Below are 14550 nucleotides of genomic sequence, written 5' to 3'. Positions count from 1 at the left end.
TGTTAGTCTGTATCCGCAAAAAGAACAGGAGTATTTGTGGCACCTTAGAGACTAACAAATTTATTAGAGCATAAGCTTTCGTGGACTACAGCATCCAAAGAAGTGGGCTGTAGTCCACGAAAGCTTATGCTCTAATAAATTTGTTAGTCTCTAAGGTGCCACAAATACTCCTGTTCTTTTTGCGGATACAGACTAACATGGCTGCTACTCTGAAACCTGCTATTTTAAGGGTAGGGTACGACACACGGGGGCCAAGGGGTGAGTGGAGGAGCTGGGAGGCCCTGTGCTAGCAGGAGAGGAACAAATAGGTATGGGCAGCATGGGTGATAGGAAGAGTAAGCATTATTTTAAGGGAAGGAGAATTGTTTTGCTGTGCAGTATTGTTTAAGGGGATGGGGTCTAATAATGGGAGCAGCATTGCTTGAGGGGAGGTGTTTTAACATAATAAGAACATAAGAACGGCCGTATCGGGTCAGACCAAAGGTCCATCTAGCCCAGTATCCTGTCTACCAACAGTGGCCAATGCCAGGTGCCCCAGAGGGAGTGGACCTAACAGGCAATGATAAAGTGATCTCTCTCCTGCTATCCATCTCCATCCTCTGACAAACAGAGGCTAAGGACACCAGACCTTACCCATCATGGCTAATAGCCATTAATGGACTTAACCTCCATGAATTTACCCAGTTCTCTTTTAAATGCTGTTATAGTCCTAGTCTTCACCACCTCCTCAGGTAAGGATTTCCACAAGTTGACTGTGCGCTGCTTGAAGAACTACTTTGTATTTATTTTAAACCTGCTGCCTATTAATTTCATTTGGTGACCCCTAGTTCTTGTATTATGGGAATAAGTAAATAACTTTTCCTTATCCACTTTCTCCACATCACTCATGATTTTATATACCTCTATCATATCCCTCCTTAGTCTCCTCTTTTCCAAGCTGAAGAGTCCTAGCCTCTTTAATCTCTCCTCATAGGGGACCCGTTCCAAACCCCTCATCATTTTAGTTGCCCGTTTCTGAAACTTTTCTAGTGCCAGTATATCTTTTTTGAGATGAGGAGACCACATCTGTATGCAGTATTCGAGATGTGGGCGTACCATTGATTTATATAAGGGCAATAATATATTCTCAGTCTTATTCTCTATCTCCTTTTTAATGATTCCTAACATCCTGTTTGCTTTTTTGACCGCCTCTGCACACTGTGCGGACATCTTCAGAGAACTATCCACGATGACTCCGAGATCTTTTTCCTGACTTGTTGTAGCTAAATTAGCCCCCATCATATTGTATGTACAGTTGGGGTTATTTTTTCCAATGTTCATTACTTTACATTTATCCACATTAAATTTCATTTGCCATTTTGTTGCCCAGTCACTTAGTTTTGTGAGATCTTTTTGAAGTTCGTCACAGTCTGCTTTGGTCTTAACTATCTTGAGCAGTTTAGTATCATCTGCAAACTTTGTCACCTCACTTTTTACCTCTTTCTCCAGCTCATTTATGAATAAGTTGAATAGGATTGGTCCAAGGACTGATCCTTGGGGAACACCACTAGTTACCCCTCTCCATTCTGAGAATTTACCCTTTATTCCTACTCTTTGTTCCCTGTCTTTTAACCAGTTCTCAATCCATGAAAGGTCCTTCCCTTTTATCCCACGACAGCTTAATTTACGTAATAGCCTTTGGTGAGGGACCTTGTCAAAGGCTTTCTGGAAATCTAAGTACACTATGTCCACTGGATCCCCCTTGTCCACATGTTTGTTGACCCCTTCAAACAACTCTAATAGATTAGTAAGACATGATTTCCCTTTACAGAAACCATGTTGACTATTGCTCAACAGTTTGTTTTTCTACGTGTCTGACAATTTTATTCTTAACTATTGTTTCGACTAATTTGCCTGGTACCGAAGTTAGACTTACCGATCTGTAATTGCCGGGATCACTCCTAGAGCACTTTTTAAATATTGGCGTTACATTAGCTAACTTTCAGTCACTGGGTACAGAAGCTGATTTAAAGGACAGGTTACAAACCATAGTTCCGCAACTTCACATTTGAGTTCTTTCAGAACTCTTGGGTGAATGCCATCTAGTCCCGGTGACTTGTTAATGTTAAGTTTATCAATTAATTCCAAAACCTCTTCTAGTGACACTTCAATCTGTGACAGTTCCTCAGATTTGTCACCTACAAAAGTCGGCTCAGGTTTGGGAATCTCCCTAACATCCTCAGCCATGAAGACTGAAGCAAAGAATCCATTTAGTTTCTCCGCAATGACTTTATCACCTTTAAGCGCTCCTTTTGTATCTCGATTATCAAGGGTCCCCACTGGTTGTTTAGCAGGCTTCCTGCTTCTGATGTACTTAAAAACGTTTTGTTATTACATTTGGAGTTTTTGGCTAGCCGTTCTTCAAACTCCTCTTTGGCTTTTCTTATTACACTCTTGCACTTAATTTGGCAGTGTTTATGCTCCTTTCTATTTGCCTCACTAAGATTTGACTTCCACTTTTTAAAGGAAGTCTCTTTATCTCTCACTGCTTCTTTTACATGGTTGTTAAGCCATGGTGGCTCTTTTTTAGTTCTTTTACTGTTTCTTAATTTGGGGTATACATTGAAGTTGGGCCTCTATTATGGTGTCTTTAAAAAGCGCCCATGCAGCTTGCAGGGATTTCACTTTAGTCACTGTACTTTTTAACTTCTATTTAACTAACCCCCTCATTTTTGCATAGTTCCCCTTTTTGAAATTAAATGCCACAATGTTGGGCTGTTGAGATGTTCTTCCCACCACAGGGATGTTGAATGCTATTGTATTATGGTCACTATTTCCAAGCGGCCCTGTTATGGTTACCTCTTGGACCAGCTCCTGCGCTCCACTCAGGACTAAATCTAGAGTTGCCTCTCTCCTTGTGGGTTCCCGTACCAGCTGCTCCATGAAGCAGTCATTTAAAGTATCGAGAAATTTTATCTCTGCATTTCGTCCTGAAGTGAAATGTTCCCAGTCAATATGGGGATAATTTAAATCCCCCACTATTATTGAGTTCTTAATTTTGATAGTTTCTCTAATTTCCCTTAGCATTTCATCATCACTATCACTGTCCTGATAGGTGGTCTATAATAGATCCCTAATGTTATATTCTTATTAGAGCATGAAATTTCTATGGATTCACTTAAGATTTTTACTTCATTTGATTCTACATTTTCTTTCACATATAGTGCCACTCGCGCCCCCTCCCCCCCCCCCGCACGACCTGTTCTGTCCTTCCGATATATTTTGTACCCCGGAATGATTGTGTCCCATCGATTGCTTTCAGTCCACCAGGTTTCTGTGATGCCTATTATATCAATATCCTCCTTTATCACGAGACACTCTAGTTCACCTATCTTATTATTTAGACTTCTAGAACTTGTGTACAAGCACTTTAAAAACTTGTCATTGTTTATTTGTCTGCCCTTTTCTGATGTGTCAGATTCTTTTTTATGTGAATGTTTATCATCTCATCTGGCCCTTACATTATCCTCTTCCTTCCTCTGCTCCTGACTATAACCTGGAGATTCTCTATCATTAGACTCTCCCCTAAGAGAAGTCTCTGTCCGATCCACATGCTCCTCTGCAGCAGTCGGCTTTCCCCCATCTCCTAGTTTAAAAACTGCTCTACAACCTTTTTAATGTTTAGTGCCAACAGTCTGATTCCACTTTGGTTTAGGTGGAGCCCATCTCTCCTGTATAGGCCCGCCTCCCCATCCCAAAAGTTTCCCCAGTTCCTAATGAATGTAAACCCCTCCTCTCTACACCATCGTCTCATCCACACATTGAGACTCTGAAACTCTGCCTGCCTACCTGGCCCTGCGCATGGAACTGGGAGCATTTCTGAGAATGCCACCATAGAGGTCCTGGATTTCAGTCTCTTCTCTAGCAGCCTAAATTTGGCCTCCAGGACATCTCTCCTACCCTTCCCTATGTCATTAGTACCTACACGTACTACGACCACTGGCTCCTCCCCAGCACTACATATAAGTCTGTCTAGATACCTCGAGAGATCCACAACCTTCGCAGCAGGCAGGCAAGTCACCATACGGTTCTCCCGGTCATCACAAACCCAGCTACGTTTCTAATGATCGAATCTCCCATTACTAACACCTGCCTTTTCCTAGCAACCGGAATTCCCTCCCCCGGAGAGGTTACCTCTCAGTGTGAAAGGCAACCCCAGCACCAGCTGGAAGGAGGATCCCAACTATGGGAAGGTTTCCCTCTGCTCCCATTAACTGCTCTGCTTCCCTGGGCCTTTCATCCTGTGGATTGTTTTGGAATAGCCTTTGCTAGTAAATCGAAGATTCTACACTGCAAACTCCTTCAGCATTATAACCTCTCTGGAGCAGGGACCATCTTTATTCCTGCATTTTGAACAGCACAGAGCACTTTGTCAGCCGTTGATTATTGCCAAGGCCCTGTACTGAAAAATTACAAGACAGGTGTCCCAAAATCATGAGATTGGATTAAAAACCATTATTTAAAAATAAACAAACATTGGGTCATTTTATTTGCCTTCTGGTATATTTACTTCTCGCTTTCAAGCTCTGCCTCCAAGCTCCAGTGCTAGAAAACTCTCCCACTGGCTTTTTTTTTGGGGGGGGGGAGAGGGGGGGGACGTTCTACTGCAACCTTCCAGCTCCAGGAACTGAGTTGTTAAGAAAATCACTAAATATCACAAGACTCATGATAACACTGCAGGACTTGGCAACAGGGGTGTTTTGATAGAATCTAGTTTCAATAGGGTTACCATATTTCAATACTGCAAAAAGAGGACACTCCACGGGCCCCTAGCCCTGCCCCAACCCCACCCCTTCCCCACCTCAACTCCGCCCCCTCCCCTGAGCACCCCGCATTCCCCCTCCTCCCTCCCGCCCCCTGGCTGCTGCTGCGCTGGGGAAGTTGCTTCGGCCCCCGCTGTGGTGGAGAGCAGTGGGAGCTGGGAAAGTTGGAGCCCGGGGAGAAGGCGGTCTCCTTACCATGCCTCCCTATTTTCCCGGACATGTCCGGCTTTTTGGAAATTCCTCCTGGACGGGGATTTAAGGACCAAAAAGCCGGACATGTCCGGGAAAATCTGGACAAATGGTAACCCTACCCCAGAGCTGCCTCCCGCCCGCCCGCCGGACCCCCCTCCAGGCCTCACCCCAGAGCCGCCTCCTGCCCGTCCACCGGACCCCCCAGGCCTACCCCAGAGCCACCCGCTCTCCACAGGGCCCATCCTCAGCCTTTTCCTGCCTCAGTGCCCCCTCTCCTGAGAGCTTGCCCTCCGCAGCCCCCCCGTCCACAGCCCCTGCCTTAGAGCCCCCCCACCCTCCCATAGCCCCCACCTTCCATAGCACCCCCACCTTCCACATGGCCCCCACCTCAGTCCGCCCCTTCACCTCCCTCCATAATCCCTGCCCTTCATTTCCCCACCTCCTCCCATAGCCCAACCCCTCCACAGCCCCCCACTCTCCACAGCCCCTGCCTCAGAGCCCCCACCCCCTCCCATAGCCCCCTACCCTCAGAATCCCCCCCACCTCAGAGTCCCCCACCCTTCACCTCCCTCAGGGGAGCCTCCACCCCACTCCCAGATGGACCTGGCGAGGCTGCGGCAGCTCAGGCTGCGGGAGGCGCTGCAGCGCGGCCCCTTCCCGGGTGGAGGAGTTCGGTCTCCCGGGAGCCGCCGCCGCGCGCCGAGAAACTTTCCCCTGCGCCGGGACCCGCTCCCGGGCAGCGGCTCCGCTGGGGGGAGGCAGCCCCGGCTGCACGGACCGCTAATGGGCGGGCTCCTTGCACGGCCGGGACGGAGGGGGGAGACTGAGGCTCTGCCAGAGCCGCGGGGGATGCTCAGAGGAGGGAGAAGCGGCCCCGGGTTCCCCGCACCAGCAGCTGGCTGCAGAGACGCCACCGCTCCCAGCCGTGGGGCGCAGGGTTGCAGCAGCACGGGGGGGTTGCAATCCGCAGGCTGAGCGAGCTGACACCCCAAGAGGAGAGGGGGCAGTGGGTAGGGTTATCATACGTCCGTATTTTCCGGACGTTTTTATATATTTAAAAAATCCTCGCCTGTGTTGAGAAGGGATGGGTGGCATTTTATGAGTCTTTGTACCACATTTTTGGAAAAAATTCCCCATTAGATTAATTCTCACAGAGTAGCCACCTTTCGCTAGAGAAACTACATCTCCCAGCAGGTAATGCGGTAACTACTCCCAGGCAACTACAGAGGGCCTTGGGGCACCCACTCCTAGTCAACTACACTTCCCAGAAGGCGTTGCGCCCACCGCTTCCGGTCATATGCCGCTACCGAAGGTGAAGTGGGCCACCCACAGTTTCCCTTGCGGACGCCGAGGGATTGGTTGGTGGCCGTTGACTCTAGCCGGCGCGTGGCCTGGTGGCTTGTGGGAGTTGTAGTCCAGGCTGCGGGAGGCGGCGGTGCGGGCGCCCAGGGCCCCAGGGAAAGACTCCAACTCCCATCGGGCCCCGTGGGAGCCGGCTGACAACGAAGCCAAAACAACCATGGCGGCGGCGAGCTGGCGGCGGTTCTGGTGTCAGCTCAAGTGTGGCTCCACGTCCCGGCAGTGAGCGGTGAGCGGGGATGGGGACTCACCGTCGGAGCCCCCTGCCGTGTGGGGGAGGGGCGGAGACACCCCCCCCCCAACGCGCGGGCGGGGCCACGGCGGGGAAGCTGCAGCTCAGCGGGGCGTTTGCGTCCTACCTGCCCGGCACGGCGCAGGGATTGTGGCTGGGCTGCGGGGGGGATTTCAGGCCTTCCTCCCCCTACGGCCCTACAACTGTGAATGAACACCTCCCCTCGGAAAAACCGGGGAAAGTGCTTGTTAAAACCCATGATTTTGTGCAACCGCGAGCACAAAATAGATAAACATGGGGGAGGGGGCTTTAAAATGATGTTCTCTGTCGAAATTGTAACAAAAACAAAAAATCATATTCTGCCAAGCCTAATTACATTGGCTTGGCGCTGTCTAAACACACACTTTCAAGCACCACACTCTTGCATCCAACTAACTACATTGGTTTTGATTGATACCGTTTGTTGTTTGGTTACAAGTCTGTGCATGGACCCTCTTGTTTTGGAAGACATGCCCTGTTTTTACCAAAATCAAAATAGGGTGTTTTTTATTCCAAAATAAGTATCGTGTACAGACTTGCAACTAAACCGCAACAGTATAAATAAAAGCTGCTATTTTGGTGCAAGTTTGTGTATAGACAAGGCTTTGGTTGCTAAGATTGGAATAAAATTACAAAAGGTCTGGGAACCGAACTCTGTGGAAGTACAAAAACAATAAAAACTTTAAGATTATCTTATTTTATAGCTAAAAGTTTATTTTTGTGATTTATAATAGATGACTAGATAGAATGGAGGCATCAGTGATTTCAGTGGTGACATAGTTAGGCCTAGGCTGAGAACTTTTGAAAATACAATGCTCAAGATTCAATTAGCATGTACTGCATAACCAATTAATATTGCAGTTTTTGTGCTAAGTGGTGATTTAGGTTGGATCTCTGAAGGACTATACTGTGGCTTCACAATGTTTGGAGACTTATTTGAAGAGGACTTTTCCTTTGTGTCAAATAATCAATGTGGAAAAGGGAAGAAATCAAAGTCCAAAGATACCGGGACTCCCGCTCCAAGGGAGTTCACCAAATTAAGTGGTATCAAAAATCAGGGCGGAACCTGCTACCTCAATTCCCTTCTCCAGACTTTGCATTTCACGCCAGAATTTAGAGGTACTGTATCTTAAAATATAACTTTCTAAAGTAACTTTAAAATTAACCATGTTTATTACAGTAATGCCTAAGGGCCAACCCCATTGTGCCGGCTACTGTACAAACACAGAGAAGAAGACAGTCCTTCCCTCCAAAGAGCTGTCAAGCTAAATAGACCAGACAGACCCAGAGTGGAGGGAGGAGTAGAACACACTAGCGGAGTGAAAGATGTGATGGTAGCAAACACTCTGTTCCACGTTTCCCCCCCTTCTTGGGGGTTCATTTAAGAAGGGATACACTGAATAAAAGAAAAGGGAAGGGCAGGAAAGAAGAGGGGCAGGTATGGAGTAAAGCTAAGGTGGAGAGACTGTGGACGGAGGGTAGGATTGAAGTAAATAACCAATCAGAACAGAGAAAGTCCAGTCAAAACTGTAGAAAGCTCTCTGAATGTCCAAAAGAGCAAAAGTCCCTGCTTTTGTCTCTACCAGCAACATGTCATACTAACAATATTTTACTAGAAATTCTGCTGACAGTTGTTGTTATTTATAAAACATTACTAATGGAAAGCCAATTTCAAAAGCACTGTTCACTCCAGATAAGCTGTAGCAGCCAAGATGAAAACAGAGCAGGTGGTCCATAAAGTTAATATCTCTCACTTCTGCAAAAAGACATGTATCCTGTCTAGATATTTTATGTATAATTCACATCATAGAGACACAAATGTGCTTATAACTTCTTATTTAAAATAGGACGCAGTTTCACTTTGGCCATTGCCTCTCATTCACTTTTCACATAACCATTAACTTATGAAGAAGCAATTCTTCAAGACATCTAACCATTTGTATGTTTCTTAATATTGGTATTTAATTTGGATGGTGTGAAAATAAATTGGTACAAAAAAGTGCAAATGTCTTTCAGGAATAAACTTCTTAAGATACTTAAGGATTTCCAGGGATGTTTTTGATAACTTTTCATACAAATAAACTAAAATACGGTACATATGAATGTAAAGCTTCTTTATTTTAAAGTCATGTTTCCTTTTCCATTACAGAAGCACTGTTTTCCCTAGGCCCTGAAGAACTTGGTTCTCTGGAAGATATCAATAAACCTGATGTAAAGGTGTTAAAATCTACTCTTATTATCCTCTGCTGTAGGTTGATTCAGAAAAATGAGGGTTTGAATCAAGAGGGAATACAATTTCTGACCATACTGGGAAATATAATAATTTGTGAAGCCAAGAATTTGGTTTGTCAATGCATTCTGTTTTGTGCACTGGTGAAAGCTGGTGCGCCAGTTATTTTGCAATAATATTATAGATCTTGATCCTACTCCCATAGAATCCAATAGTAAAAGTCCTTCTGACTTCAGTCGGAGCAAGAGCAGGCCCAAAACTTGTACAGTACTGTCCCATATTTTCTTTATTACTAATTAAGGCTCCAATTCTGTGACTTCTTGTTTGTGGGACTGCTGCATCCTTCTGGAGCCACGCAGATGTAGTGGTCTACCTATGCACAAGACATTACAGGATGGTGCCTAATTTTTATTTTTAAAATGCTTACTAGCATTGGAACACAGATTTTGTTTCTGTATTCTCTGTTTAAAGTGATAGAAGCAAGTTGTTGGTGAAGTGAGTTTTCTCTGTAAATCAAAGCTACAATAGGTAGCTGTCCTAGCTATGATTTAATTAAATCTCCGAAGGCCATGTTCTTTTGTTTTTTTGAGGTACTAAAATGTGCAAAATACAAAAGAAAGTTACTGTTTATATTATGATTGTTTTTCTTTCTGTGTATGAAATAATGAATTTAAATTTCTCGGAGATACTTAAGGATGAATGTAGATTTTTGGAAAGATGTATCCATGTTTATAGAATTGTGAAGTAGGCCAAGTTATAATTAGAACACAAGTGCTACTGGGTTGATGGTGGCTTCTTCTCACTTCTGTGCTAAATCCTAATTCATTTTATTTAAAGTACTGGTTTTGAAGTTGCTTCCTGAAACCTTTTTTTTTTAAACATTTAGGTTCGAATAATTCCATTACAGTTACAAAGATTATTTGCTCAGCTTTTGCTCTTAGATCAGCAGGCTGCATCTACAACAGACCTCACTGAGAGCTTTGGATGGAACAGCAATGAGGTACAGTATGGTATCTGTAAGGACACAGCTTGTAAGAGTTTCTTCCAAAAGAGAGAGAGGATGACTCTTGGAGACTTGAAATATTTTGACATGTGAGAAAGTTTAAAATTTTTCAAGCTGGGGAAATATATTTTTAAGTTGGCAAATATTATTCTTTTTTTTGCCTGCATCCCCACTGAAAGCACATATTGACTATTTCCTATGGAGAACAAGAAAATGGGTTTCTACAGATATAAAATATATTTTAAAAATATTTCTGTAGTTTTTCATTTTTTGCAGCAATACTGTTTGCCTGATGACTTAAGGCTCCAAGTCCTTCAAATAATTAGGCACTTACTTTATGAAAGGGAATAGTCCCACTGAGTTCAGGGGAGTAGAGTGTATGACCTGGTTTACGTTATGCATGCTTGTTGCATAAATAATGGAAGTAAATTAAGGCTGGAAAGAAGTGGGGGGGAAAAACAAACTTTTAAGTTAGCACAGTATTCCTCTCTTGGTAGTAGGCAACTCTCACATTGTATCTTGCTTCCTTTTAAGGTCTTTGTTATGTCTCTAATGTAACTTTTGATTATTGCTTTTAGAAAATGCTTTAGTCATCATAATATGAAAAGCAGGAGCCTGCACTAATAAACCCTTTTTTTAAAAATGTGTCCTATGTTGTCTTGCAGGAGATGAGACAACATGATGTACAAGAGTTAAATCGGATTCTGTTCAGTGCTTTGGAAACTTCCCTTGTGGGGACTTCTGGCCATGACCTTATTAATCGGTTGTACCATGGGACTGTTGTTAACCAGATTGTTTGTAAGGAGTGCAAGAATGTCAGTGAGAGACAGGTGAATTCCTAGGATGGCTTTGTGTGTGTTTAATAGCATAAATTGTTGACAACTTGTTAAGCAGGTTACGGTTTATTGAAGATGTTAAATTTTCTGTACATGTAAATGCTTGCTTAACCCCACAAAATATTCCAAGTTAATTAAATATTTTGACCATGCTAATAATCAATTTATTGGAACCATGCAGCTTTTATGGGTTAGGACTCTGCAGACTTCTAAACACATGGAAAATATTCAAGGCTTATTTGTTCATACTGAGTCTTGGCTGATATTTTCTAAGCTATAGTGAGGGCATGAATCATCAGAAGAAAATAGTAACACTATGGCAATTTCTAGCTGAGTTACTGTGTATCGTCAATGGTAGATATGATTAAGATGTAATCATGTTAATACAGTGAAACTCCATTTGTTTCATTCACGTTTTACCCTCTATTTTTACTTTTTTTTTAATCTGTTTTTTACAACCAGGACTTCTTACAAAACTAAATTATGACAGAGGAATTAAACAGTTTTTTTTTTTTTTTTAATCCTACAAATACTAGTATTGCTGAAATAGTGATGAGAGATTTCTTTAATCCAGACGCATGACTTACATTAGTGTGTTTCTTTATATTTAACAAATCTGCTATTGTGTCTGCATGCAAATGTGCTGTAGTATACCAAATATCAAAATCTGGCCTCGTTTACACAACGTATTGGCTTTTGTTCTCTACTGTACTGTTGTGTAGGAGGATTTTTTAGATCTAACGGTGGCAGTCAAGGATGTATCTGGCTTGGAGGAGGCCCTGTGGAACATGTATGTGGAAGAGGAATATTTTGAAAATGATAACTTGTACCGATGTGGAGCGTGCAACAAACTGGTTGAAGCAGCAAAGGTAATGGGTTACCTTGTCCATAGCATCCAGTTTGACAGCAGTTGAGGAATTTGGAGAAGATTGATATTGGTACTTTACATGAGGGAGGGCTTTAGCATTCTCTGCCAAATTGATTAACATATGAACTCGTAGCAGTCCCCTTAAGTGGAGAACATGTGAAAAGACCTCTCTTTTCTCCCCCCCTCCCCCTCCCGTATAAGAATAGTTTAAAAAATTTATGTCTTGTGTTAACATGTACATTGTTGCAGTTTCTTACTAGTTCCTGGATGGATGGGGTAAGATTTGGGCAGTATGAAATATCAATTCATCATCAGTAATAATCTTCCAGTGATTTACAGCACCACTTCAACACATAATAGCTTAGTCTGAGTTAGCATCCAAGTGTTCATTCAGGCTTAGCAAATTATAAGGTTTTTCTGAATGAGTCTGTCGGTGTGGAAGAACAGATCTCTTCGCTCACCTTAAAATAATCCCAATTGTGGTTGGAGGCAAGAATGGACAGGACAAGCTGCAGCTAAACAACTTGGAGAAGATCAGAAGGCCACAACTGGCTGGTGCAAACAATTTTGTTAAAAGTAGATTATGAAAGAATCTAACTTTCTAGTTAAGACTGATGGCTCTGGGCAGGGTTTGACAAATCCTCTCCTCAAAAACAACAAGGAGTCTGGTAGCACCTTAAAGACTAACAGATTTATTTGGGCATAAGCTTTCATGAGTAAAAACCTCACTTCTTCGGATGCATAGAGTCATCCGAAGAAGTGAGGTTTTTACTAACGAAAGCTTATGCCCAAATAAATCTGTTAGTCTTTAAGGTGCCACCAGACTCCTTGTTGTTTTTGTAGATATAGACTAACACGGCTACCCCCTGATACTCCTCTCCTCAAAGGCTACTAAAATTTCCCCGGCAAATGGGAGTGTTTCCTAGCACTTTTTACAGAATTAGATTAAACCGGTTGTTAAATGCCTGTTCCTGCTGAACATTAGCACTTCCACTCTTGCTGGTGGGGGATTTGGACGAATGCAGAAATATACTTCCAAGTTTTCCCAGTGTAGACATACCTTCTGAACCATGAAGCTGCTTTTTGACCAATATTCTGATCTTGGAGCTGGAGTACACTCTGCTCTTTTCATGCTTCTTCTGGTCCTGATTCTGTGCTGAGGCTGTCTGCACCTCCATGGGGGTAAAATAGTTGTAAATGCATTGGCTGAACCTCTTTGAGCCTCCAGCATTTCTATCCTTTGCTGTGGGGGAATTCTGCATCACTGCACAATGCAGAATTTTGGAGAAATTAATGTTGTGCGTGCAGTTTCCTTTTCCCCTCCCACAGAAATGGGCTGCAAAGATGTTGACTGACACTAGGGGCTGTTGGACCTGTCAGGGCCCAGCTCGCAAATAGAAGACAAGGCCAGCAGGAGGGGGAGGGAACTGGAGGGTTCCCAGCAGTTGCAGTTCCCAGCATACCCTATAGGACGGAGGTGGCGGTGCGCAGGAAACTCTGTGCAAGCCTGGGACCCAGCATCGGGCTGTTTCTCCCTCTGGATTCCTGGGCTCTAGGAGGTAGGGTCTGTCAGTGTCTGTGCTGGGGGGGGACCCACAGCTGTCTGATAGGGGGTGTGAGTGTCTGGGCTGGGGGTGGGGAAGCAGAGAAGCAGGAACTGGGTTGTCATAAGGGTTTCTTTAACTCTCTACTCCTGGGGGAATTTTTCTGTGTCTGTATTGTTACAGATATACTTGCTATATTTTGAAATAAATTTCCAAAATTGAAACTGGCATGAGTATGTAGTGCTATTTTTGTCAAATAAAATTTGCAGAATTTTAAAATATTGTGTGCAGAATTTTTAATTTGTTGGCACAGAATTCCCCCAGGAGTAGGAAATGCACTGATCAGCAAAAGGGAAAACCATCTCAAATTTCCCTGTGTTGAGCAAGCAGACTAACTATTATAAAAGCTGACTTGCTACCCTTATAGGGTGAGAACCATACATGTTTAATGCATCTTGTACGCTATATGAAAGCTTCTTTTAACTTTTAAAATATAGAACATATGAAATGGGTTAATTTTGTATTTGAAGTGCAAACCAGCAATCTTGTCCAAACATTGATGCCAAAAATCAGGGTGTCTTTATTTTTGTGAAGTATACTTAATTTGCAGATCAGTGTAACTCCACTTGTACAAGTGCTAGACAAGCAGAGAATCACCTCATTCTTGAATCTTGGACTCAGATCATTGTTGGTGGCATTTTACACCAACATCATCTGACTGTAAATGTCTGCAGAGTGCACAAGATGGGAAATGTAGCAGTGGATCAGTCACCCATGACCCTGAATCCCTACTGCCCAGCATACTACACAGGGGAGTCCTAAAGGACTCTTCTGTGCTGTCCAGGAAGTGTGCCTCCTCAGCTTAAGCTCCTTAAACCTTTCCTCACATCCTGTGCCGTTAATTGTACCCCCAACTCCTGCATTGCACTTCTTTCTCTCTGGGGAAGAGGGCAGGATTATTCACCTCTAAAGGAAGGTAGTGAAAAGAAGGTAAACTGCTTTCATTCATCTCAGCAGATTGTAAACTCTTTAGGCTGTCTGTGTGCTCTGTCCCTCAAAACTGGTATGTCTGACCTCCCCGAAGGAGTCAAAGGTTTTTCTCTGATGGACCTCATAACCTGTCAGAGGGAAAGAGAAACATTTAGACTAGTGCAGTACTGGACAACTTGTCAAGGAGTGGGTCTGAATAAAAGATGGTATAGCATCTACTATTTATTACTTGGGTCTCTCTTGGAAGTGTCAAAGAATTGACTAGTGATTGTGTTGGCACTTACTAGAACTAGGTCACTAACTGTTCATCTGTCCTACGACACTTACCATTGCACATAATATGTAATGTGGTGAAATACATCTTTTGATGTGCTATCCAGACTTCTCCCTTACATAGTTTGCTTGAATTTTTACTTTCCATTGTCATTACCTTTGGAATCTTCTCTTTAATGAAT

At 43.6% G+C, this 14550-nt stretch overlaps 1 protein-coding gene across 8 annotated transcripts in view; it reads left to right on the top strand.

The window, feature by feature from the left end:
• Nucleotides 1-6455: 6455 nt before the first annotated feature.
• USP40 (ubiquitin specific peptidase 40) overlaps nucleotides 6456-14550 on the top strand; it is a 65193-nt gene continuing 57098 nt past the window's right edge. For 4 of the 8 annotated variants that reach the window (XR_004647640.1, XR_004647642.1, XR_004647641.1 and 1 more), the window contains exons 1-6: nucleotides 6489-6582; nucleotides 7499-7743; nucleotides 8774-8841; nucleotides 9741-9854; nucleotides 10523-10687; nucleotides 11416-11562. Coding sequence is in view for 5 of the 8 variants with exons in the window: in XM_034785345.1 (XP_034641236.1) it covers nucleotides 7545-7743; nucleotides 8774-8841; nucleotides 9741-9854; nucleotides 10523-10687; nucleotides 11416-11562 (693 nt within the window). In the remaining 3 variants the exon portion in view is untranslated. Of the gene's footprint in view, nucleotides 6583-7485; nucleotides 7744-8773; nucleotides 8842-9740; nucleotides 9855-10522; nucleotides 10688-11415; nucleotides 11563-14550 lie in introns of all 8 variants that reach the window. The other 4 variants (XM_034785343.1, XM_034785344.1, XM_034785340.1 and 1 more) reach the window with 4 other exon arrangements.

The sequence above is a fragment of the Trachemys scripta genome, chromosome 11 (genome assembly GCF_013100865.1).
Source record: "Trachemys scripta elegans isolate TJP31775 chromosome 11, CAS_Tse_1.0, whole genome shotgun sequence".
Classification (NCBI taxonomy): Eukaryota; Metazoa; Chordata; order Testudines; family Emydidae; genus Trachemys; species Trachemys scripta.
This window is presented reverse-complemented; position numbering and strand designations above follow the sequence as displayed.